This window comes from Chelonia mydas, chromosome 18 (assembly GCF_015237465.2).
Source record: "Chelonia mydas isolate rCheMyd1 chromosome 18, rCheMyd1.pri.v2, whole genome shotgun sequence".
Taxonomy (NCBI): domain Eukaryota; kingdom Metazoa; phylum Chordata; order Testudines; family Cheloniidae; genus Chelonia; species Chelonia mydas.
This window is the reverse complement of record NC_051258.2, coordinates 18346513-18371662: the sequence shown is the minus strand read 5'-3', so window position 1 is coordinate 18371662 and position 25150 is coordinate 18346513. Positions and strand designations below refer to the sequence as shown.

General features: G+C 47.7%; 1 protein-coding gene across 4 annotated transcripts in view; it reads right to left on the bottom strand.

Moving 5' to 3' along the window:
• The window catches only part of PLCH2 (phospholipase C eta 2), a 323941-nt gene that overhangs the window by 70733 nt on the left and 228058 nt on the right, over window positions 1-25150 (bottom strand). For all 4 annotated transcript variants that reach the window (XM_043531629.1, XM_043531628.1, XM_027832321.3 and 1 more), the window contains 2 exons: window positions 8531-8701; window positions 3062-3155 (listed from right to left, as the gene is read on the bottom strand). In XM_043531629.1, the coding sequence (XP_043387564.1) occupies window positions 3062-3155; window positions 8531-8701 (265 nt within the window). The remainder of the gene's footprint in view (window positions 1-3061; window positions 3156-8530; window positions 8702-25150) is intronic.

The window sequence follows — 25150 nt, the reverse complement described above, 5'->3', positions numbered from 1 at the left end:
CTGCAACCAATTATCAATAAAAAGTTGAGGAGAAATAGAGCATGTTTCATCATAAACTTCGTCAACTATCCCAAGCACTTGTTTTATATTTTCAAACCACAATAATAAAGAGCAATGCTCTGTGCTTCTGATGCCAGGATCTCGAAGTGCTTTATAAAAGATTAGCGAAGTGAAGCTTTACAGCCTCCTGGGAAGAATGGAGGTCAGAGTTATTATTGCTCCCATTTGCAGGTGGGAAAACTAATCTAAACCCAAGGTTACATAGGGCATCTGGCACAGAGCTAAGAGCAGTGACGAGCTGCCAAAATCTTAACAACCAGTTCCCTCCTCACCCCACGAGGGGGTCGTTGCCCACCCCCACTGCCCCGGGACTCCTGCCCCATCCAACCCCCCATGTTCCTTGATGCCCCGCCCCATGACCCCTGCCCCATCCACCCCCCTCCCCGTCCCCTGACTTCCCCCCGAATCGGGCAGGAGGGTCTCGTGGGCTACCGTAGTGGGTGCCCACCCCACCCCTAAGAGCCAGATAGACCTGCTGGGGGCCGAGGTGGGGAGTCCCAGCAGTGCTTACCTGGGGCAGCTCACAGGAAGCATCCGGCAGGTCCCTCTGGCTCCTAGGGGTGGGAGAGCGTAGCTTCGGGGGGGGGGGAGCAGCCGCTCCCCCCACTGATCACATCAAAAGTGTTGCCTTAGGCACCAACTCCCTGGGTGCTCCGGGACTGGAGCACCCATGGGGAAAATTGGTGGGTGCAGAGCACCCACCGGCAGCTCCTTGTCCCGCGCCCGGCCCCAGCTCACCTCACCTCCGCTCCGCCTCCGCCCCTGAACGCACCTCCCCTCTCTGCTTCTCCGCGCCCCCCCCCCCCCCCCCGGCTTCCCGCAAATAAGCTGTTCAGTGGGAAGCCTGGGAGGGCTGAGAAGCAGGCAGCAGCTTCCCGCTCGGGCCGAGGGTGGCGGAGGTGAGCTGGGGCGGGGAGTGGTTCCCCTGAGCTCCCCCCCGCCCCCCCGGTTACGTGCTGTGGCGTGGGCAGCCCTCCTCGCATCCCGCCGCCCCAGCTCACCTCCACCTCCCTGGGCCTGAGTGCGAAGCCGCCGCCGGCTTCTCAGCCCGCCCCGGCTTCCCGCACGAACAGCTGATTTGCGGGAAGCCGGGGGGGTGGTGGGGGGCGGCGGAAAAGCAGAGTGGGGCGGCGCGTTCAGGGGAGGAGGCGGAGCGGAGGTGAGCTGGGGCTGGGGGTAGGGCGGGGAGCTGCCGGTGGGTGCTCTGCACCCACCAAATTTTCCCCTTGGAAAATGGAGTCGGTGCCTAAGGCGCCACTTTTGGCCGGTTAAATTTAGAAGCCTTTTTAGGCCCGGTTGTCCCTCGTGGAATTTAACAACCGGTTCTAGCGAACCAGTGCGAACCAGCTCCAGCTCACCACTGGCTAAGAGTAGACCCCAAGTCTGCCTCCCTATTTTGTGCCTTAAGCACAAGAGCATCTTTTCCATCCATAAGAAACTGTATATATAAAAAGTAAGAAAGAAATCATATGGAGTCCCTCTGCAATAACTTCTCAAATGAGGACCAAGCTACTGGCTCCTGTGCTAGACTTCCATTTCATGGTGGAGTAACACCTGTGCTCCAGAATCTCTCACAGCAGCACAACCAGCCGTGAGTAACGTAGTTCTGTGCCTCTTGTCAAGGTGATCCCACAGTCTATGCTTTGCCTGTTAGGGGTAAGTACTGTTGCTCATAGGCTTGACTTCTTCAAAGCAATGTTTATAGACCCTAACAGGCAATCCAATGTCGCTAATATCTGTGCAATCTGTCTTCTGAGCCCAGGAGTGAGCAGTAACTCCCACGCACTTTGAGTTTACCGGTAAGAAGGAAGAGAAGTTGTGTTAAAACATAACAAGAGTAAAGTCAGATGTTCTCCCTCACTCAGACAACCTGGGTTCATTGCAGGAATTACTCTGTTATGCAGGAGGTCAGATGAGATGATCACAATGATCCCTTCTTGTCTAACATGTCTAAGTCTCAGGTAAGATCAGGCTAATGTCCAATCACAAGGCAGCCAAGCTGATGGACCCGATTCTCTGTTCTAACACTCAGGTGAAGTGGGCGTAAAGCACAACACATCCCGAACGGAGTGTTTTACCTGCTGTAAGGGACAGGGCAACAGCGATTTCAGTCCCCAGAGCAGGAGAGACCTGAATCCATTATATAGGAACCATCCTTCACCAACGACAAAGAGGCGACTCCAGGTATTGGATACTACCCCATTCATTTGGGTTGAAGAACAGACTGTACCAATTTATACTTGGCCATTCTGCATTAGTTCAACACAGCCACAGATGTGCATATTACGGCTTTTTTTTTTTTGAAACCTAGCTCAAGACACTTCCCACACAATCTATTGCCAAACAACATTTCCAGGGCCTGACTAGCACTCCTTGTTTGCTTTTGGAGTTGATGGGACCACCGTGGATAAAGGGGCCACTGTACTGAGTAAGGGATTCAGAATCAGCCCTAAAGCAACCTGTACCACCTGGCCACCACTGAAGTCTTGTTCAGTGCAGCACCTGGTGTTCAGTGAGAGCCCATCAGCACCGGGCCCGCTGAGAGTGTGCTACTTGGGGCAACATTATTTACCACCCCCATTGTAAATTTCGACACATGCTCAGAACACTGGTTTTATTAACACTCTAACATTTGTTGTTCATTGGGGGGTGAGGGGGATTAACACTTTGTCTGGGATTGTCACAGATGCCTAGGGGAGTTAAGTGACAGTTTCCATTGCATTTCAGTAGGACCTGGGGAGAGACTTTCAAAGGCATAAATGACAGACAGGCATCCAACCCCCATTGACTTGCAATGACAGGAGCCTCATCCCTCCGGGTGTCTAACTCCCTTAGGCTCCTTTGAAAATCCCAGCCCACGTCAACAACATTAACAGAAAAGCACAGACAAAGCATCCCCTATGCAAGGTGACATCATACAGTTCTCAAACAAGTGTCAAATTCGAACTAGCATTTAGCGTCCATTGGGCATTTTCCAGAACAGCAGCAAAAACCAACTTACCGTCTATTCCCAGAGCCCGCTGCTTCTTGTTCTCCAGACACGGTTCAAATTGATTGATAATTTGCAGGCAGTACTCCTTGGTCACATTAGTCATCTAGAAAGGAAACAGAACATGAAGTGGAGAACATCTCGTTAACTAAATAATCATCCACTGCTCCCCTAGTTCTCTTTTCTCTGTGTAGTATGAGAACTCGCTGTATTTTCTGCACTAGCACTAGGATTTTTACACTGTTCACTAAAATTCCCACTCCTGCCACTCAGTGTCAGGTCAGATAAGAATCAGGCTGCTTAGTGAAAAGTTAGTCCCATTGGCAGCTGCCTGATAGCACACAATAAAACACAGAGCACGATTTCTGCTTTGCAGGTCAATTTTGTTTAGTGTTTTTAAGCCCACAGGGCAACCAAACAGCACGTGTTTTGCTATGGCCCAATAGGGTCTTTTGGCTGCAGGATTAATTTGTATTGTCAAAAGGTTTTCACTTTAGAGGCATGCAACAAAACAGAACTCCAGGAGCCAGTGGAGAGAAGAATGAATTATTACAAATTGGCCAGGTATCAGAAGGACAGGAGATTATTGGAAGCATTTCTAGTGCATCTGTTACTTTGATCAATGGTAGGATTTCATTCTGGTCCTCAAGATGTGTGCACAGAGAAAATTCTGCATGTTCTGAGACATTGACAATTGAAAGTTAGGCCATTTATGGTTAGCTCCATTTATGTTTAAAAAGGAACCATATAGCCCTGCATTATGTAAACAGAACTGGATGACCAATTATTTACTACATCTGTCATCAGTAGTGCTACAAATCAGGATCAAGGCTTCACTGTGTGAGGTGCTGCGCACACACACGACCATATGGTGCCTGTCCCAAAGAATGGCTCAGATGAAAAAGCCAAGCAGAATCTTTCAAAAATACACACGTAAAAATAAGTAAAGCATAAAGAGGGAGGAGGAGTTAACATCTCATGACAGATGCCTGGAGCAGGGCATTCTCCATCTACCCACAGAAGACCTACAGCATGGCAGTGGCAGTGCAAGCTTCTCTGGAAGTGCACAAACAGAACTGTATCCTGCCCAGGAGGAACCACTTGCAAGGGGACTTCAGAGTGCATGGACCGTTCCGTCCTTGCCCTCTCTGCTGAGTCTGCCAACAAAGGGACTAATTATGGTGGTGGGTTGGGCAAGGTGGACCCATGCCCAAAGGGTCAGCAGTTTTGACACTGGACTGGAGCCTTCTTGTGGGGAGGTTCAAAACACAACAGATTAAGGAGCATGAAAAAAGCACTCTCCTTCCAGTGAATGTCCTGGCTTGGCTGGGCTGGGCTGAGATAAAAAAGCCCAGAAGTCTCCCTACCAAAACACCTTTCTTGCAGCATTTACATTTTGGCCATGACCAGCAAAGGCAGGATCTCATAAGAAAGCTGGTTTTCATGAGATTTCTCGTCCCAATCCCACAACAAGGCCTTTCCCTGCTGCTAGCTCAGCACTGCTGTTGCATGCTTTTGTTCTGTTTTTGACAAGGCTCAAACCTACAGCAGCAACACCTGCTCGTTCTAGACGTATTGCATTAGAGAGGGCCGCACTATCTGTGGGAGGAAAGCTGGAGAGCTTTTAGTGCTCAGTGCCAGCGATTAGCTGAACTGATTGAGTCCTATGGCTGAAGTTAATTTTTTTCTCTCAGCATGAAGAGGATCAATAGGCCCAGGGAAACAGACACACTGCCTAACTCGTTTAAAGAGACAACAGGCACAAAGGGATGGGTGTTCATTTATTTAATTAGCAGGTGACTCGTGAGACTCTATCAGAGCATGAAAAGCAGAAGCACATGGACAGAGATAGCCCAGGCTAGGAGTTTTCGTGCTGACTTCGCCATTGCTGTCCATGGTAGTTTTTCTTTCCCACCCCATCTACTTCTACAATTCTGGCGAGAAAAAAAAAGTCCTGGCTGAGCTATTATTTTGCTGCCTCCCTAAAACCAGGAATGCCCCAGCCTCGTCCTGACAGAGGAGCCTCCAGGGCAGAAGTAGAGGAGAAAAGGGGTTTTATATCAGTTGGTGTGGGGTGGGGCCAATGGACAGTTGAAATGCTCCCTTTCTCCTGAGGATGTTAAAGTGGAGCAAGAGAAACAAAACAACTTCACTAAATTCTCAGACTTAATGAAATCTTGAAAAAAAATTCCACTGGAATCCCTCTCTCCTCTATGAAAAGAAATACTCTAAACTGCAGGGCTCTCTGGTTGGATTTTACCTTAACTTCATAGCTCCTGTCTTCCTCTGGGGCCATACTGACCCTTCAGCTTCTGGCATCCGCCTTCCCTCTCCCCTTTTATTTAAGCATTGCAATGTGGTCTTTTATTACATGTTCCTTCGGTCACATTTATAGTGGGCTGGTTTCCCTGTCCCCATTGCTAGTGGCACTCTAGCTTACTAAATCGCTCCTCCATTACCAGCCAACTTAAAATAACCACCAGCCTCTTCACTGCAATAGGCTTTAACTTTCCCAGAACAGACCAGCCAACAACCTTGCAGTCCAAATGGTTTAGACAGCTATGCATTAGAAGCCGCTCAGAACCTGATAAGAGGAACAACTGGTAAGGTACAGGTACAGTAAAGCACATTCACACTAAGCAACAGATGAATGGGTCACAAAATCTGGTTAACTGGCACTTCTGGCAAGGTCTACCAGCTATTTGCAGCAGTCCTCGCTACATACCAGTGTTTGCTGGCATAGATGCCCTAATATGTGGCAGCCTTTGTTCAGTTCCTATGGCTGCTGAGAGGGGTGATATTAACATTTGTATTTTTCATCATTCATGGCTTATTTTAAAACGATCAGCCCACTGAAGCCACCAATAACCAAGGCGATCACGTAGCTGGCAGTTGGCTGTTCCCACCAAGGTGGGTATAGTTGAGATTTGATGCAGAAGATGGAATACATCAATGCATTTGTATAAGCATGTGTACGTACGTGTGCAGAGAGGAAGCTACTTCGCTTTAGCCATGAGAAAATAAAAGCACGGTACACCTCTATTTGTTTCCTTTTCACAAAAGCCTACAGGAGCTTTCAGGAAAGGGAGCCAACATCTTTAATCTGCAGCACCGGTTGATGGATAAAAGTGACTAATATGCATAAAGAATGCAAACCTTCCTGTTTAGCCCTTGCCTACAAGGAGCAAATCATTAATTCCACTGTACATAGCAGCTACTGCAACAGGGTGCATGGAGATTAGCTTGCTGCTATTTAACTGACAGCCCATTGATAACTATGGCAAGGTCATTGAGGTAAAATTCAATATTTGACTAGTAAAGCTTATAAACCCAGGAGTTAAAGTCTCTGAAGACATATGAAAGGTCTGATTTTATGAACAGCGTTAGGTGTAATGCTTGCCATTAGGTACTGGCTTCTACTAGAGAACCACCTGCTCTGTTGGACCATAAACTCTTCATCTCTTTCAAATCAGATGAACTGACAGAACAGTGTGTGGCTTGTAAAACCCACTAGAGTGGCAAGAGAAGGACCAAACAGTTAGTCCTTTCTATCTCCAAAGGGCTATCCAAGCCAGCAGTGAATCCTCTCAATAAGCCTGGGAAAGATGGCCACCCTCCAGTGGGCAAATCACTTCATTACTCTACCCCCAAGGCCATGCAGCAAGACAGAGACAGAGGCAAAAACATCACCACTGGATCAGGTTGCCTCATACTGGGAAGGTGATTACTGGAGAGGTGTTAACAATTGAATGGTCCCTTGAAATGTGTATTAACTACTTATGCTAAACAATCTGTTCCATCTTTTATTTAGCTGTGACACTCAGGGTATCTTTTCCAGACCTAAAGAAGAGCTCTGTGGAGCTTGAAAGCCTGTCTCTCTCACCAACAGATGTTGGCCCAGTAAAAGATATTACCTCCCACTCCCGTCTCTCATACTGGAAAGAGTCAAATGTCTCCATCTAGCCACATGTCTGCAGGATTTTTCTAAAGGAAAAGTAAGGGGAAGGAGGGAAGCTACAGCAGAATGATCTGCATTAGGGAGATAGGGAAGGAATAAGGAGATTCCAGGAAACATCCACACCAGGCCTGAAGCGGTATCAGTGGCTTTTGTCTAAGTCACCCAATTGTCTGAGTGCCCCACATGCCCCATGATTGGAGTAGCCAGATGTAGGTAACTACTAAACTTTTCAATTGCACCTCGGAAATGCTCTCTACTTGAAACAAATGTAAAAATTCATCCCACCCACAGAATTAAAACATGGCAGATTTAGAACCCAGGGGGCTGGTCAGAAACCTTACAGTAATGCTTAGTTATAAAGCTAGCCATGTATCTTTCCAGTAATAAGTGTCTAGTAGAGTAAAAACCATTGTGAACCAAGCTCGTGAGACAGGGCCCATCAAAGCAGCTGGTAGGTGTGATACTGCAAAACATGTTCCTACAGTGACAATTGTTTGTTCAACAATATTACAGTCTGTAGCGTGAAACTAAATCTTTATTCAAAAAGTCAGTGAAAATGGGAAAGGTGAATTCAGTGGTCTGAGGTGGACACGGATGCATTTTTCTAGGCCATATGGAGTTTGGCCTGATCAGAAGGCTCTGGCTTTGGGAGACTAATAACTGCAACAGAAGGGGTACCTTGGGATACATTTTCAGATATATGAATGGCATGTTTGTATAGTACCTGCCCATCTCCTGCCTGCTTCTGGCCAGTTCTATTTGTCCTTCTCTTTTACAAGCATGAAATTAACATAAACCAGTATTAGGAAGAGGCCTTGAATCAAACATATGGCAAACATTAACTTTTGCTTGGATTATTCCCTCTGTCACCAAGAGTCATGCCCACGCTCTGCTGTGCACAATTAAAGCACTCAGTTATTACTGCTTTAAAAAATTAAATTAAAAAAGCTGTCCAGTGCATACAGGGTACGCTATGTACAATGACATCCAATTTTGATATTAGGTGGGGCGTGCAAATTATGATCATTAAGAAATCAACATACCAGGTGAGATCCACAGGAGTAAAACACAATCCATCTTCCATGCTAAATTAGATGGTTAGCCCATCTTTGCTCTCCCAGTTTATGGAGAGTATTAATTTCTCCAATGTTCCCTAAATGAGCAGGCCGATTATTCAAACCTGCCAAGGGTGCTGCATATAAAGAGAAAAAGAGGTAGCACTAGCTTATCAGAATCGCTTTCCATTTTAAGACATCAAAACCAAGAACTCAGCTGGGATAAATAACATCGAGTGGCAATAGGCTTGAAGTTTCTGTGCACAGGTTTGGACATGCTCTGCAGGTGACCTTGGTATCACATAAAAGTCAAGGTTTGGTAGGGTTTCTGTCCACTTTGGGAAGAAGCCACGAGCGAACCATTAAAAGATCACCTTTAAGTGGAAGGTTGGAACATTGTAGCTTTCTAAGGGAGAGATACCAGGGTTCTGCACCCAAGCTGCACTTCTCTCCCCAGTGCCCACCTACCTTTTGCTCAATCTCAAGGAAGCGCTTCAGGTCATCTGCATCTAGATAGTCCTTGTGGTTGCTGTAGGTGAGCATGAGCAGGTACAGATCGCGCCGCGTCGACATCATCTTGTAGAAGGCGCAGAACTCGTCGAAGCCCAGCGTGCCCTGGTTATCGTCCGTATCAGCCTCCTGCGATACGCAACAGCAAGGAGCCATTAAAGGTGCCCCGGTTCCCAGCAAGATCATTACAATGGAGGGAATTGAAAAAGAAACCAAAACTAAAACCAAAATACACAAACCCTTATGTTTCACAAGAAAGTCATTTTTAACCTGAATGCAGTCTCGCCTAGCAACACACTGCTCAGGAAGATTTGGCTCACCAGGCTGAAACTGGCATCATGAATGGCTTGCAACCTCCCCACCCCCACCCCTTTTAACCTTCCCAAACATCTGCACTTTAATGCAGGCTTCCAGAGCTTGCTTTCCCAGAGGCAGCAGTCTTCACTAGGTCCCCCACATTGGGAGGGTTCTCCCATCTCTGGCAATGAGGCAGGGCACTATGCAATTGAGGACTGGGGAGAGGACATGCAGGTGTCCAGGAGAAAGGGGACACTTGTGGTGTCTTGGGAAGGTCACTAGAAACAACACCATCCCGCCAAGAAGCCCATGGCTCAGGAGCACACCTGTGAATTCCTAGGGCAGAGACACATACACACATGTTAATTTAATAGGGTCCTATGGAGGAAATAAAGCAGCAGCAAAATACACTGCCCTTGGGCACCCAGCCTAATAAGTTTACGCATCTCAACGGTTCTCCACTCTTTGACCAATTGCACCAGCCTACCCGGCACAAAACCTTCCATTTGATCACTGCTGAAATGGGGCTGCTCCAGACCAGTCTCGTGAGTGTCAGGGCACCAGTGGGGCCCAACACAGAAGCTTATCGTTGATCCTTAGAGCACCGCCAACTGCGTGCATGTCCGTGACTGGAGGCCACTGAGATACATACCATATTACTGTAGTGCCTGCATAAAGGTCCCAGCGGAGTTCCTGCACCCATCGTGCTAGGTGCTGTACAAACACATGATACTAGAGACCATCCCTGCCCAGACAGCTTACAATCTAAACAGGACAGACAAAAGATGGAACAGCAAATATTTCCCCCATTTTCCTGAAGGAAAATAAGGCACCATAAAGTATACTGCAGAGCTGAGGATAGACCCCAGATCCTCAGCCTCTCAGGCCAGTGCCTTAACTACAAGGCCATGCTTCTTTTGTATAGCTATAGGATTCAGTGAGCCACACACACCATCTCCAGAGATGTTGTACATTCATTCAGCATGTTTCTCCCTTGGCACACTTTGTGAAAACACTAATTAAAAAAAACATTATTCATCAATTAGAAATACATGGAGATACAGGAGTGTGAAAATATCCCTTGAAGCAAAGTAGCCATAAAAAAAAAATCCCAAACAAACCGCACCACAGAAAATGAGCCAATTCTCCCCATTACATTGTCCCTAATTATGCTCTGATGAAGTAGTTCTCAACCTATTTACCGCATCCAGTACTATCTGTATAGCCCTGAGGATGTCACATGGGCAGCAGCTGCGTGCTGATTGGCCCGCAAGCGGCCCACGGGCCACAGGTTGAGAATCATTGCTCTGATGTTTCAAACGGGAGAAGCACTTTTTCCCCTTTGCAACCCATCAACAACAGGATTCTTCACAGGATTTTAAAGCTGGATGAAGTGCAAATATAGTCCCATGTCAGCAAATGCCAAGATATCAGAGCCTGTTGGAATTCAGCTTTGACAATACCAGAATAACCCCACATCAGTTTGGATTAGCAATTTCACATTGTATCTTAACTGCATTGCCGATTTATTAAGAGTTGGTTTACACCTATAACTGCTTTGAGTACAAAAATTTGATTCCATTTTCACTCCGCCATCACGCAGGCCTCACGTTCCATTAGTGCTAATGACACAGAACTCCTGTGCAATAATGCTTTCTGATGTCCTCTGGAATATAGATCAGCTCCTATTTCCGTTACCCATAAGTCTCAAGGAGTATTGTGACTCTTGGTCCTCTCCTTCACTTCAGTCCTCTTGCTCTCTATTAAAGGGAGCCCCAGCTTTTTGGACTAACATATCCTAAAATTAGAGGTTTCAGAGTAATAGCCGTGTTAGTCTGTATTCGCAAAAAGAAAAGGAGTACTGGTGGCACCTTAGAGACTAACCAATTTATTTGAGCATGAGCTTTCGTGAGCTACAGCTCACTTCATCGGATGCATACTCACAGAGTGGTCACTTTGGATGGGCTATTACCAGCAAGAGAGTGAGTTTGTCTGTGGGGGGGTGGAGGGTGAGAAAACCTGGATTTGTGCTGGAAATGGCCCATCTTGATGATCACTTTAGATAAGCTATTACCAGCAGGAGAGTGGGGTGGGAGGAGGTATTGTTTCATGGTGTCTGTGTATATAATAATGTCTTCTGCAATTTCCACAGTATGCATCCGATGAAGTGAGCTGTAGATCACGAAAGCTCATGCTCAAATAAATTGGTTAGTCTCTAAGGTGCCACCAGTACTCCTTTTCTTTTTGTAAAATTAGAGGGGAGCATGACAGGAGAAGTGTGGAGAATTACAGACGGACAAGAGGTTTGGCATTTGGATTGCCATTCACGATGCACCTCTAGCATGCCTTTCATCCAGCAGTCTCAAAAGCCCGTTACAGGCATTGAGCCTCACAAAAACATGTGAAGTAAATACATTACAGCCCGCGATTCTACAGACGGGTGAAGTGAGCCCCAGGGATGCCTATGCAGTCAGTGGAACAACCATGATCAGAACCAAACAAAACCCAGCTCCGTGCCCTAGGCAAGAGTCTCAATGATTTTCCTATTGATTGGGGGGTGGGGGGGAGAGCAATTTGCATGAGATCTGATTTTTAAAGGGTAACTTTTTTTTGGTAGACAAAACATGCAATGGCAAAAATTGCACCTGTATTTTTGAAATGCACAATGTACAAAGTCCAGCCATGCAGGGGCTATGCACCTGATTTGTGACTGCAGCTAGGTATCTGTCAATTAAAGAACTCAGATTTCTACCCACAACAAGCTGCAAGCCTAAAGAAAGCATAGGCAGAAATTCTGCAGGTGTGTATTGTACCACTATTCCCCTTGACCCCACCGACCCACCCACAAAAGTGGCCGGAGTAAATATGGCTGTTCATTTACATGTCAGCTTATGGAAGCTAGCTGTGAAAAGACCCCTCACACCCACAAACTGAATAGAGGGGAGCTCCACTGCCATAAAGTGTCTCATAAAAAAAGAACCGCTGATGTGAGGCATAAGGTTTTGTGCCTAATGAAAAGGACTAATCAAATCTCCCAGAGCCGCTGGGCTGAGCAATACCAATGGCAGAGTTTTAAAAAGATTATTGAGAACGAATGGTCCACCCTTCCCACGGCTAATCCCTCCCTAAAAATTAAATTAGGAACAGTCTATGATGGGCAGATAGAGGGAAAAATACTTCGTACAATGCAGGCATATGAAATATGCAAAACGAGCTCTGTTTAATGAGCAGGGCAGATAAGGCAGAGTAAAGTCAATACAATGGCATAAGACGACTGGGGTATAATGAAAAAAAGCCAGCCATCCAGAACAGCCAGCAGATCTCCTGAACAGCGAAAGGAATATGAATGCAGCTCAGTACTTCAGTCTAGAGTCCACCACATCAACACTGAAGTTTCAATTAAAGTTGAGCAGCTGTTATGAAGAGGAGAGGAGGAAGAAGAAAAAAATCAACGAGTAAATCATAAGGATTAAAAAGAGCCCCTTGAAGGCCCCAGGGCTCAGTCGCTTTGTCTGATGACACATTATCTGATTGTATCTGGGTGATGCTTAGGAATAGGCTCTGAAGTCTCCAGTAAGGCATACATACTGATGCTGCCAGGGGAAAAGAGAAGACAGCTGCTGAATAGGTTTGTAGTACTGCTGATCCGAGTCAGCCAGTGCACATTTCTGCTGCAGTTACTGTAAAAATCAGGGCCACTATCAGCCATAGACGAACTATGAGAAATGTAGGAAGGCAAAACATTTAGACATCAGCCTGAACCAAAACATTCACAGACCAGAACCCATCAAAAGCTTAAGAATGTTTAAAATCCAAACTCCGATCTGAATTTTGCTTGTTGAGCATGGCCCCTTGAAAAATACTCTTCTGGAAGATCTCAGTCCAATGAACATCTCCCACCAAAGGTGCAGCGGTCAGGTCAGACCTCACCAAGCATTCAAATGGAGAAGGGTTCTCGTAGATGGTTTAGGAAACAGCTAGTCCAGCATCCTCACACTCAATTGGGCAGACAAGTATAGGAACGCTGAGCTACTTAGTGTATGTCTACACTGCAAGCAGGAGGTGTGACTGCAGCACGGCTAGATCAAAGCGACTCCAAGTAACAACAGCAGTACAACTGCTGCTTAAGTATGTAGCCAGGGTGCAGGAAGCCACCTATGCTGTTATGGCTTCATCGCTATTGTTACTTGAGCTAGCTTTTTATCTCGCTAGATGTAAGCTAGCTTGGGTATATCTACATACCTCCTCACTGCAGTGTGGTCACACCCTTAGGGTACAACTCCAGACATCTCCATTTCAGACTATGAGAAAATGCAGCTGGCAGTTTGGCAGATGGCAGGCAGAACAATGCACTATCCAGTCAGATGCCACATGTGCGGATCTTTTAGGATAGCTCTGAATCAGCACTTCCCATCCTTATTCTCACTTGGTCCCATTTTTATGAATGTGCCTGTCAGTGAGGCTGGAGAATCAACCCACTGGCTAGACAAAATGGGAAATGTGTCTTGTTGCAGGAGCATGGGAGAGAAAGAGAAAGTTTGAAAAGAGAATCAAAAATTGCTCAGTAATTATCTTGCTAAGATGGTGCTAACCGACTCCTTTCTGAAAGTATCAGAGAGGTAGCCGTGTTAGTCTGTATCCACAAAAACAACGAGGAGTTGGATTGGCCTGGTCATCACTGGTTCTTTACTTGTAAGGTAACTCCCTTGTCTTCACATGCCAGTATATTTATGCTTGTGTCTGTAATTTTCACTTCATGCATCTGAAGAAGTGGTTTTTTACCGATGAAAGCTTATGCCCAAATAAATCTGTTAGTCTTTAAGGTGCCACTGGACTCCTCTTTGTTTCCTTTCCTGAAAGAGAACTCTGTGTAGCTGGGAAGCTTGTCTCTCTCACCAACAGAAGTTAGTCCAATAAAAAATATTACCTCCCCCACCTTGTCTCTCTCATATCCTGGGACTGACACAGCTACAACAACATTGCATACATTATTTCCCAGTGTAAGACGCCTGTGCTCATTTACCATACAGAGCTTAACCATCCCTTTCAGACATTGTCCTTTGGAATTAAACTGCTGCATTATCAAGCCAGGATGTGTGTGTCTCGCATAGTGTCAGGACTGAAGATTCCACAGACCTGCTTTAATGTTGAGCTCCTCCCACATCCCCCACTTTGTTTTCCAGCAATTGAGTTGTCAGCTGGTTGCTTTGCACATTTTTGCTGTAGACAAACCTAAGCACATTACAGATCAGAGACAAAGTTTCAGGCTTCTTGTACAGCCCAGATAATACTTCTTCGCTGCATTCCCTTGGGCTGGTGCCATGAAGGCTGCAGTTTTATCAGTTAGTTGGGAAACGTCTCAAGACGATGGACAACAGCACACCAAGACCATGGACAAACAGCACTGAACTAACAGCACAAGTTCCATTTAGGAGTCCCAGGGTTAAGTACCCATGCTCAGCTAGTTCTCCAAGAACACGGCAAAACTGAAAATCCTTGATTTACTTAGAGAGAGACACTCAATAGGTTATCAGCGATACATTATCAGCTTCCTAGTCTATTCTCAGCCCCCAAGGAATCCACACACACTTTCTAACTCTTGCTTGCCCTGGATGTTAGATTTCTATTTAGCAGCCTGACACTTTACCAACTCTAGAATTGTAGCAACTACAACACTGAAGCCAAATTTTGTGTAGGCTCTGAAATGGTTAATAGAATTAGACGCCAATATAAAACAGGTCAATCAATGCAGAGACACTGAACTTATTAAAGGAGCCCAGTGAAACCTATCTGAATGTACTTGTGAGCAAAACCTTGCTAATAATAAAATTGCACTGTTTCCTCCCACCACCATTAATGAATGGGGCAGCGGGGGGCCGCAAACACACAACATTCATCTCCTTTAAAAATAAAGTTCTGGGTAGAATGAAAATACAGCACTTTAATAAAAGCAGGCATTCATCCAAGTCAGTGAAAGGATATTAATTAGAAAAATTGAACCCAAGGGGACTGCCTTCAAACCCCATGTATGATATACAATGTTAGTTTTAACAACGTTCTGTTTAGCTCTTTCGTTAACCAAGGCAGAGATTTCTGCTTTGATTAGGCAATTCAAGGCTGCTTAATATCAGGAATTTTATATCACAGAACACCAATTACATCCATAATTCAGACCAGGCTGCTCTCATTTATACACTTTCATATGGAAAAGGCTCATCCATTTTTTCCTCCCTTAACAGGATTTCTAATTATTGCCATTCATCTGAAACTATTAAGACAAGAGTCTAGCATGCTACTAGTAGAAACCCATTCTCTGGTCACAGAAGTTTTACCAGTCTCTACCCTTTGGCTCCAGTTAATCCGAATAATTTACCCTAGAAAGCAACTCCCTTTAATCCACTAATTTTAATGAGTTTCTGAAATTTTGTTTTCCACAGTGCTGCATTTGTGAGTGTGGTATTTGCTGGCATTGCAGAGAAGTTTTATTAAAACATTATTAAAATGTTCTGCTTGTACAGAGACACCATCTCCCCCCTGCCCCGCTCCAAAAGCCTCATTACAGTCCAGCACAACTGATGAAAGGACAGGATTCTCAGTGGAGCAGAAGTCCATGGTGCACAGGGTCTAATAACACAGGGATCAGCAGACTATAGTGCTGCCAGGCAGCGTGCATATTAATATATGTATGAGTATTATCTTCCCATTGCCATGGGAGGGAAGAGCCTTTGTTCAAAAACAAGCTTTTGACAAGGGCCTCTTGTTGTGGGTGCGGACACGTATATGTTTCTACAAAGCTTTTTAGCCTGGCATCTGCCCCCAAATGGAAGGAAATGCACTGAAGTGCATGGGCCCATTGGGCTAAAGCTGGGGTACCTAGACATGTGTGCGCACTCACCACACTTGCTTTCAGCTCAAGGTAAAGATGCTCACGAGGCACTCAGGCCCCGCCTGGTTAGAGGTGCTCAGGTGCGGAGCGTGACTCAGCAGGCTGCACTGGGGAGAAGCTGCTTCTTCGCCTCCTGCGACGCTGCATCTGGCAGTAACACCACCACCGAGCTCTCATCCAGGGAGGCCAGTATCATCACCCCCCTTTTGCAGATGGGGAAAACTGAGGCACAAGGGGAATGGACCTGCCCAATGTCAGCCAGCTGGCCAGTGACAGGGCCAGCAATAGAACGCAGATCTCCAGTGCCAGATCGTTTCCAAAGTGCTACCTTCCCCCTGCCTCCCCTCCTCATAGGCAACCCCCCCCCCCAAAAAAAAAAAAAAAAAACCTAGAAAACTCAAGGCAAAAACCAAAAAAAAGTCTTTTCATTCCCAGTGGTGGGTCCATGAAGCAGCAATGCGTCCTGCAGTGCAGGGGGAGCATGGTGCCTGTAACATCCGTTCAAGGGGAGCAGAATGAAGCCAGGCACTGAGCTAAGACAGTTATCGGCCAGAGTAACACATGCTCCTTGGAGATGGGCCTGGACTCCTTCCCTCCTGCTGGCCTGGGATTTCTAGGGAACTCTCCCTTAGCTGTGGGTAGCAGGGAAGCCACTAGAGGGCGACATGATTCCACAGGCCAGCATTTAACGGCCTTCTGTGGCTTGGATTAGGGTCAGAAGCCCTACCACACCCCCTGAGGAACCCAGCACCCCCAGAGGTGCTACAGACTCTCGTAGTCCTTGCATTCTCTGAGCACGTGGATGCAAGTGTGTCAGGAATGCGGTGCAGGGAGGATGGGGAAAACCTTTACGTTAATGTGCAGGGCTGGCCACAACCTAACTAGGTTACAAGTGTTTCCATGCAGTTCAAGCTAATTTCTACGTTGAGAGGTATCCCCTGCAGTGCTGTGAGCCCAGACTTTGCACTAGTGCACAAATTCCAGAACACATCTATTAAGTTTCCATTTGCACGTGCATTTTATTCATCTGAAACAGTGCCAATCGTTACAAAGGTCAGGGCTGTGATGGCCAAGCAGACCAGGGGAACAAAGTGTCCAAATCACCAGGGCACCTTTGAAAAAAAGCCTCAGCCCAGAGTTTTAAAATCCCTCCTATTTTATTCATCCAAGACTTTATTCAGTAACACAGATTTGCTGGGTGTGTGAAGTTTACGGCTGAAAGACATCACTATAAGCAGCTCCTGCCCTGGTGTTTCCATCTTTTAGCTGTGAGCGGTTATCAGTCCAGCAATTTCTATACCTGCAGGGCACCAGAGACACTGAAGTTACAGGTACAATATATGCCAGGGTAGCCTGTATTTTGCAGTTCCTGGAGGGTTCTCAGCCTCTGCAATAGCTTCTCCGTCCCTCCCCCAGACCCTGCGCTGCTGCAAGCCACAGAGCCATTCTGTTTTCCATGCTCCAGCTGAGCAAATCCTACCATTGTATATCCATAGAGGAATCTACATTGGACACAAGAGACAGCAGGGCAGGCTTTAGCATCAGCTGTCCGCAAGATGAAGAAAACACAGCAGAAAGAGTTGCAGGCTAAAAATATTTTCTGCCCGGAGGCACCGGAATAAATCTGCTACCACAGTCATGAGGCAGGGGAAGGAATCCAGAGGCATCTTCTTCTCTCCCCAGAATCAAGACAGATCATTTCCAAAGCGCCACCTTCCCCCTGCCTCCCCTTCTCATTTTCCTAAAAAACTCAAGGCAAAAACCAAAATCAAAGGCCAAAAAGTCTATCCACAAAGGCTGCTGGTGGCGGGTGTGAGGGTAGTGCTGCTTTCCAGTAAGCAAGGGGTTAACTTTGCCTTTCTTTCCCTCCCCAGTTGCATGAGCAAGAGTGGAAGGAGAGGAATCCAGAACGGGTACTGAGGGCTGGGAAACCCAGCTGGGGACGGGTGTTTTTGTTCCGGCTGGAATCTCTGTAAAAAACGGATTGATTGACTTGATTTCTGTTGGTCACACCAGCAGCTACCCCACTGCCAAAGGAGCCACTCTGAGTGTAAACAACACAGGCAGCTCAGGATGGGACAGTAAGGGCTCTCCGTGAGTGACGATACCTATTCAGACAGAGTCTGCATTGCAAGGGAAAAATCTAGGCTGGACGTTTTCTTCTGAGCTCTGCTCCCGCCCTAGGGCAATGTTATGACTAGTTGTTATTGTTACTAGTAGTGAATCCATTTTCCTAGTGCCTTTCATTCAAGGATCTCAATGCACTGCCCAGACAGTGAATCCATGCACCACTTAAGCCCTGCAAATAGGATTGAAGCAGTGTCTAGCCCTCTGCACAGGGTTGCATGTCACCTACAGGGAGGTAAGAGGCTTGTCTACGGTCACGCAGCGGTGAGAGAACCCAGAAGCCCGAGTTACAGACATCCCTAGACAACATACCAGGGAACACTGGACTACAGAGATTGGCACTGCCTGCTCCTGAATGGTTATTGGAAGATCATTTGGGGGCTCCTCCCCACGGAGACGCAAAGCATCTGAGCTCAATCAAACAAGGTCTCATGGCACAGTAACCACCACACTAGGATTTCAAAGGAATCTGGTAACAGTTCAAACCTTATTGTGCCTCAACTGCATTTCCCCTGACTGCAGCTTTGGAATGGTTTTTACCCAGCTGATTACATATACAGATCCAAGGCAGTTTAACACTGGCTATGACACCCAGATTCCTTATTTGTCTCGCTAGAGAGCAAGAGGAGAGGCCCACTATGTCAAGGCAGCCGCATTCCAGTCCTGTTGGACCAGCACAACCACAGAGAGTCCAGAAGTCTGGATAGAAAAACTCTTGGAAGATGAAGGGATGGACTTTGAGAGAAATCTTTCACCACTGAGTCTTAAACCAGTTGCAGTCTGTACAAGAGCTGTACAAGTCTGCACAGGAGCTGGAGACACTACCTGGACAAATGGTAAGAGAGGAAGGATGGTCTTGTGGTTAGGGCACAGATCTAGAACTTGGGAGACCTGGGTTCAATTCCCTACCCTGCCACAGATTTTCCACGGGACCTTAGACAAGTGACTTGGTCTACCTCAGTTTCCCTATCTGTAAAATGAGGATAATAGCACTGCCCTACCCCACTGGGGTGTTGTGAGAGTAACAACATTAAAGACTGAGGTGCTCAGATACTACTGTAATGGGGGCCACGTAAGCATCTAAGCCCTGGTCTACACTAGGACTTTAGGTCGAATTTAGCAGCGTTAAATCGATGTAAGCCCGTACCTGTCCACACGATGAAGCCATTTATTTCGACTTAAAGGGCTCTTAAAATCGATTTCCTTACTCCACCCCTGACAAGTGGATTAGCGCTTAAATCGGCCTTGCCGGGTCGAATTTGGGGTACTGTGGACACAATTCGACGGTATTGGCCTCCGGGAGCTATCCCAGAGTGCTCCATTTTGACCGCTCTGGACAGCACTCTCAACTCAGATGCACTGGCCAGGTAGACAGGAAAAGAACCGCGAACTTTTGAATCTCATTTCCTGTTTGGCCAGCGTGGCAAGCTGCAGAGCTCATCAGCAGAGGTGACCATGATGGAGTCTCAGAATCGCAAAAGAGCTCCAGCATGGACCGAACGGGAGGTACGGGATCTGATCGCTGTATGGGGAGAGGAATCCGTGCTATCAGAACTCCGTTCCAGTTTTCGAAATGCCAAAACCTTTGTCAAAATCTCCCAGGGCATGAAGGACAGAGGCCATAACAGGGACCCGAAGCAGTGCCGCGTGAAACTGAAGGAGCTGAGGCAAGCCTACCAGAAAACCAGAGAGGCGAACGGCCGCTCCGGGTCAGAGCCCCAAACATGCCGCTTCTATGATGAGCTGCATGCCATTTTAGGGGGTTCAGCCACCACTACCCCAGCCGTGTTGTTTGACTCCTTCAATGGAGATGGAGGCAATACGGAAGCAGGTTTTGGGGACGAAGAAGATGATGATGAGGAGGAGGTTGTAGATAGCTCACAGCAAGCAAGTGGAGAAACCGGTTTTCCCGACAGCCAGGAACTGTTTCTCACCCTGGACCTGGAGCCAGTACCCCCCGAACCCACCCAAGGCTGCCTCCTGGACCCAGCAGGCGGAGAAGGGACCTCTGGTGAGTGTACCTTTTAAAATACTATACATAGTGTAAAAGCAAGCATGTGAAAGGATTACTTTGCCCTGGCATTCGCGGCTCTCCTGGATATACTCCCAAAGCCTTTGCAAAAGGTTTCTGGGGAGGGCAGACTTATTGCGTTCTTCATGGTAGGACACTTTACCACTCCAGGCCAGTAACATGTACTCGGGAATCATTGTACAACAAAGCATTGCAGTGTATGTTTGCTGGCGTTCAAGCAACATCCGTTCTTTATCTCTCTGTGTTATCCTCAGGAGAGTGAGATATAATCCATGGTCACCTGGTTGAAATAGGGTGCTTTTCTTCAGGGGACACTCAGAGGAGCCCATTCCTGCTGGGCTGTTTGCCTGCGGCTGAACAGAAATGTTCCCCGCTGTTAGCCACAGGGAGGGGGGAGGGGGTAGCCACGCGGTGGGGGGAGGCAAAATGCGACCTTGTAACGAAAGCACATGTGCTATGTATGTAATGTTAACAGCAAGGTTTACCCTGAAAGAGTGTAGCCAGTGTTTTATAAAATGTGTCTTTTTAAATACCGCTGTCCCTTTTTTTTTCTCCACCAGCTGCATGTGTTTCAACGATCACAGGATCTTCTCCTTCCCAGAGGCTAGTGAAGATTAGAAAGAAAAAAAAACGCACTCGAGATGAAATGTTCTCCGAGCTGATGCTGTCCTCCCACACTGACAGAGCACAGACGAATGCGTGGAGGCAAATAATGTCAGACTGCAGGAAAGCACAAAATGACCGGGAGGAGAGGTGGCGGGCTGAAGAGAGTAAGTGGCGGGCTGAAGAGAGGGCTGAAGCTCGAATGTGGCGGCAGCGTGATGAGAGGAGGCAGGATTCAATGCTGAGGCTGCTGGAGGACCAAACCAGTATGCTCCAGTGTATGGTTGAGCTGCAGCAAAGGCAGCTGGAGAACAGACTGCCACTACAGCCCCTGTGTAACCAACCGCCCTCCTCCCCAAGTTCCATAGCCTCCACACCCAGACGCCCAAGAACGCGGTGGGGGGGCCTCCGGCCAACCAGCCACTCCACCACAGAGGATTGCCCAAAAAAAAGAAGGCTGTCATTCAATAAATTTTAAAGTTGTAAACTTTTAAAGTGCTGTGTGGCATTTTCCTTCCCTCCTCCACCACCCCTCCTGGGCTACCTTGGTAGTCATCCCCCTGTTTGTGTGATGAATGAATGAAGAATGCATGAATGTGAAGCAACAATGACTTTATTGCCTCTGCAAGCGGTGATCGAAGGGAGGAGGGGAGGGTGGTTAGCTTACAGGGAAGTAGAGTGAACCAAGGGGCGGGGGGTTTCATCAAGGAGAAACAAACAGAACTTTCACACCGTAGCCTGGCCAGTCACGAAACTGGTTTTCAAAGCCTCTCTGATGCGTACCGCGCCCTCCTGTGCTCTTCTAACCGCCCTGGTGTCTGGCTGCGCGTAACCAGCAGCCAGGCGATTTGCCTCAACCTCCCACCCCGCCATAAACGTCTCCCCCTTACTCTCACAGATATTGTGGAGCACACAGCAAGCAGTAATAACAGTGGGAATATTGGTTTCGCTGAGGTCTAAGCGAGTCAGTAAACTGCGCCAGCGCGCCTTTAAACGTCCAAATGCACATTCTACCACCATTCTGCACTTGCTCAGCCTGTAGTTGAACAGCTCCTGACTACTGTCCAGGCTGCCTGTGTATGGCTTCATGAGCCATGGCATTAAGGGGTAGGCTGGGTCCCCAAGGATACATATAGGCATTTCAACATCCCCAACAGTTATTTTCTGGTCTGGGAATAAAGTCCCTTCTTCCAGCTTTTGAAACAGACCAGAGTTCCTGAAGATGCGAGCGTCATGTACCTTTCCCGGCCATCCCACGTTGATGTTGGTGAAACGTCCCTTGTGATCCACCAGAGCTTGCAGCACTATTGAAAAGTACCCCTTGCGGTTTATGTACTCGCCGGCTTGGTGCTCCGGTGCCAAGATAGGGATATGGGTTCCGTCTATGGCCCCACCACAGTTAGGGAATCCCATGGCAGCAAAGCCATCCACTATGACCTGCACATTTCCCAGGGTCACTACCCTTGATATCAGCAGATCTTTGATTGCGTGGGCTACTTGCATCACAGCAGCCCCAACAGTAGATTTGCCCACTCCAAATTGATTCCCAACTGACCGGTAGCTGTCTGGCGTTGCAAGCTTCCACAGGGCTATCGCCACTCGCTTCTCAACTGTGAGGGCTGCTCTCATCTTGGTATTCATGCGCTTCAGGGCAGGGGAAAGCAAGTCACAGAGTTCCATGAAAGTGCCCTTACGCATGCGAAAGTTTCGCAGCCACTGGGAATCGTCCCAGACCTGCAACACTATGCGGTCCCACCAGTCTGTGCTTGTTTCCCGAGCCCAGAATCGGCGTTCCACAGCATGAACCTGCCCCATTAGCACCATGATGCATGCATTGTCAGGGCCCATGCTTTCAGAGAAATCTGTGTCCATGTCCTGATCACTCACGTGACCGCGCTGACGTCGCCTCCTCGCCCGGTAGCGCTTTGCCAGGTTCTGGTGCTGCATATACTGCTGGATAATGCGTGTGGTGTTTAATGTGCTCCTAATTGCCAAAGTGAGCTGAGCGGACTCCATGCTTGCCTTGGTATGGCGTCCGCATAGAAAAAAGGCGCGGAGTGATTGTCTGCCGTTGCTCTGACGGAGGGAGGGGCGACTGACGACACGGCTTACAGGGTTGGCTTCAGGGAGCTAAAATCCACAAAGGGGGTGGCTTTAAATCAAGGAGTAGTTCAGGCAGGAGTTCATGGAGGGTTCCAATAAGAAATGGTGCACCTAAGTTACTGTTCTTATTGGAACAAGGAGGTTAGCGTGGCCTCTGATTGATACATGGCTAGATTTAGCTCGCTGCACCTTCTCTGTGAGTGACTGCAGTGTGACCTAGAGGAATGAGTCCCCTAGACAGGGGAAGAGGCAAATGAGTACAAAACAAATCTGGTCTATTTCTTGTTTCGATCCACTCCATCTATCTTTTACATCTTTGGCTGGCAGCAGACGGTGCAGAAGGACTGCATGCCATCCACATCTCATGGCTGCTCGGCAGAAGATGGTACAGTACGACTGCTAGCCATCCTCATCTCTTGCCTGCCCGGCAGAAGATGGTACAGTACGATTGCTAGCCATCATCATCTCTTGCCTGCCCGGCAGAAGATGGTACAGTACGATTGCTAGCAATCCGTATTGCCTGCCTGATCACCATAAGACGGTTCAATAGGACTGACTGCAGGACTAAAGAGAATGACCTGGTCAAGTCACCAAAAATTTAGTCCCTGCGCCCATGTCTGCCCAGGCGCTCCCAGCCGACGTGGCCAGGAGCAGCTCGGACACGACGAGGACGGGTAACAGTCATACTGCACCGTCTGCTGCCAGAAGGCAATGGGTTGCTGCTACTGTGTAGCAATGCCGTACCGCGTCTTCCAGCACCCAGGAGACATACGGTGACGGTTACCTGAGCGGGCTCCATGCTTGCGGTGGTATGGCGTCCGCACAGGTAACTCAGGAAAAAAGGCGCGAAACGATTGTCTGCCCTTGCCTTCACGGAGGGAGGGAGGGAACGGGGGCCGGACAATATGTACCCAGAACCACCCGCGACAATGTTTTAGCCCAATCAGAATGCTCCATTGTGACTGCTCTGGACAGCACTCTCAACTCAGATGCACGATTGTTTGCCGTTGCTCTGATGCAGGGAGGGGTTACAGGGTTGACTTCACGGAGGGTTCCAATAAGAAATGGTGCACCTAAGTTATTGTTCTTATTGGAACAAGGAGGTTAGCCTGGCCTCTGATTGATACATGGCTAGATTTAGCTCGCTGCACCTTCTCTGTGAGTGACTGCAGTGTGACCTAGAGGAATGAGTCCCATAGACAGGGGAAGAGGCAAATGAGTACAAAACAAATCCGGTTTATTTCTTGTTTTGATCCACTCCATCTATCTTTTACATCTTTGGCTGGCAGCAGACAGTGCAGAAGGACATATTGCCTACCTGCTCACCATAAGATGGTTCAATAGGACTGACTGCCGGACTTAAGAGAATGACCTGGTCAAGTCACCAAAAATTTAGTTCCTGAGCCCATGTCTGCCCAGGCGCTCCCAGCCGACGTGGCCAGAAGCACCTCGGACATGACGAGAACGGCTACCAGTCGTACTGTACCGTCTGCTGCCAGAAGGCAAGGGGTTGCTGCTACTGTGTAGCAATGCCATACCGCGTCTGCCAGCACCCAGGAGACATACGGTGACGGTTACCTGAGCGGGCTCCATGCTTGCGGTGGTATGGCGTCCGCACAGGTAACTCAGGAAAAAAGGCGCGAAACGATTGTCTGCCCTTGCTTTCACGGAGGGAGGGAGGGAAGGGGGGACTGACGATATGTACCCAGAACCACCCGCGACAATGTTTCAGCCCCATCAGGCATTGGGATCTCAACCCAGAATTCCAATGGGCAGCGGAGACTGCGGGAACTGTGGGATAGCTACCCACAGTGCAACGCTCCGGAAGTCGACTCTAGCCTCGGTACTGTGGAAGCACTCCGCCGAGTTAATGCACTTAATGCACTTCTGTGGGGACACACACACTCGAATATATAAAACCGATTTCTAAAAAACCGACTTCTATAAATTCGACCTTATTCCGTAGTGTAGACATACCCTAAGATAAATTGATTTAGGCTGGATTTCGATGGAGCCCAAAATCTCAGAGGGTCATTGGGAACTGGGTGCCTCGCTCCTTTGAAATCCCACCATTTAGATTTTTTGAAAACATCCCTTCTCTCCAAACTCCAGCACATCATCAACAGCAAAGCCGCCTCTTTAAAATTCTGCTACTGTTGGCATGTTTCTGAGGCACATGGCATACAGCAAAGGCTGCCGTTGTTTGCCTACTATAAAAACACCACACTGACTTCATTCCCATCAGAGTCCCATGCACAATCAGCTTTTTGATCATTGGTGTGGAGGCACAGATGTATCCTTAATCCTCTCCTATTCAATTAGACAATAAAGTAGGCCAAGGACAACAGCAGGACTAACTGCAAAGGAGCAGCTATCTGCATTGCAACAGACATGTATGCAGTGTTGTAGCTGTGTCAACATGCCATATATGAGCAGCTGCATACCTGATACAACACTCCAACAAAAACAGAGATTGTAGCAGGTGTGATCGGAGGACACCAAGTCGGTGACTGGACATCAGATCACCAGG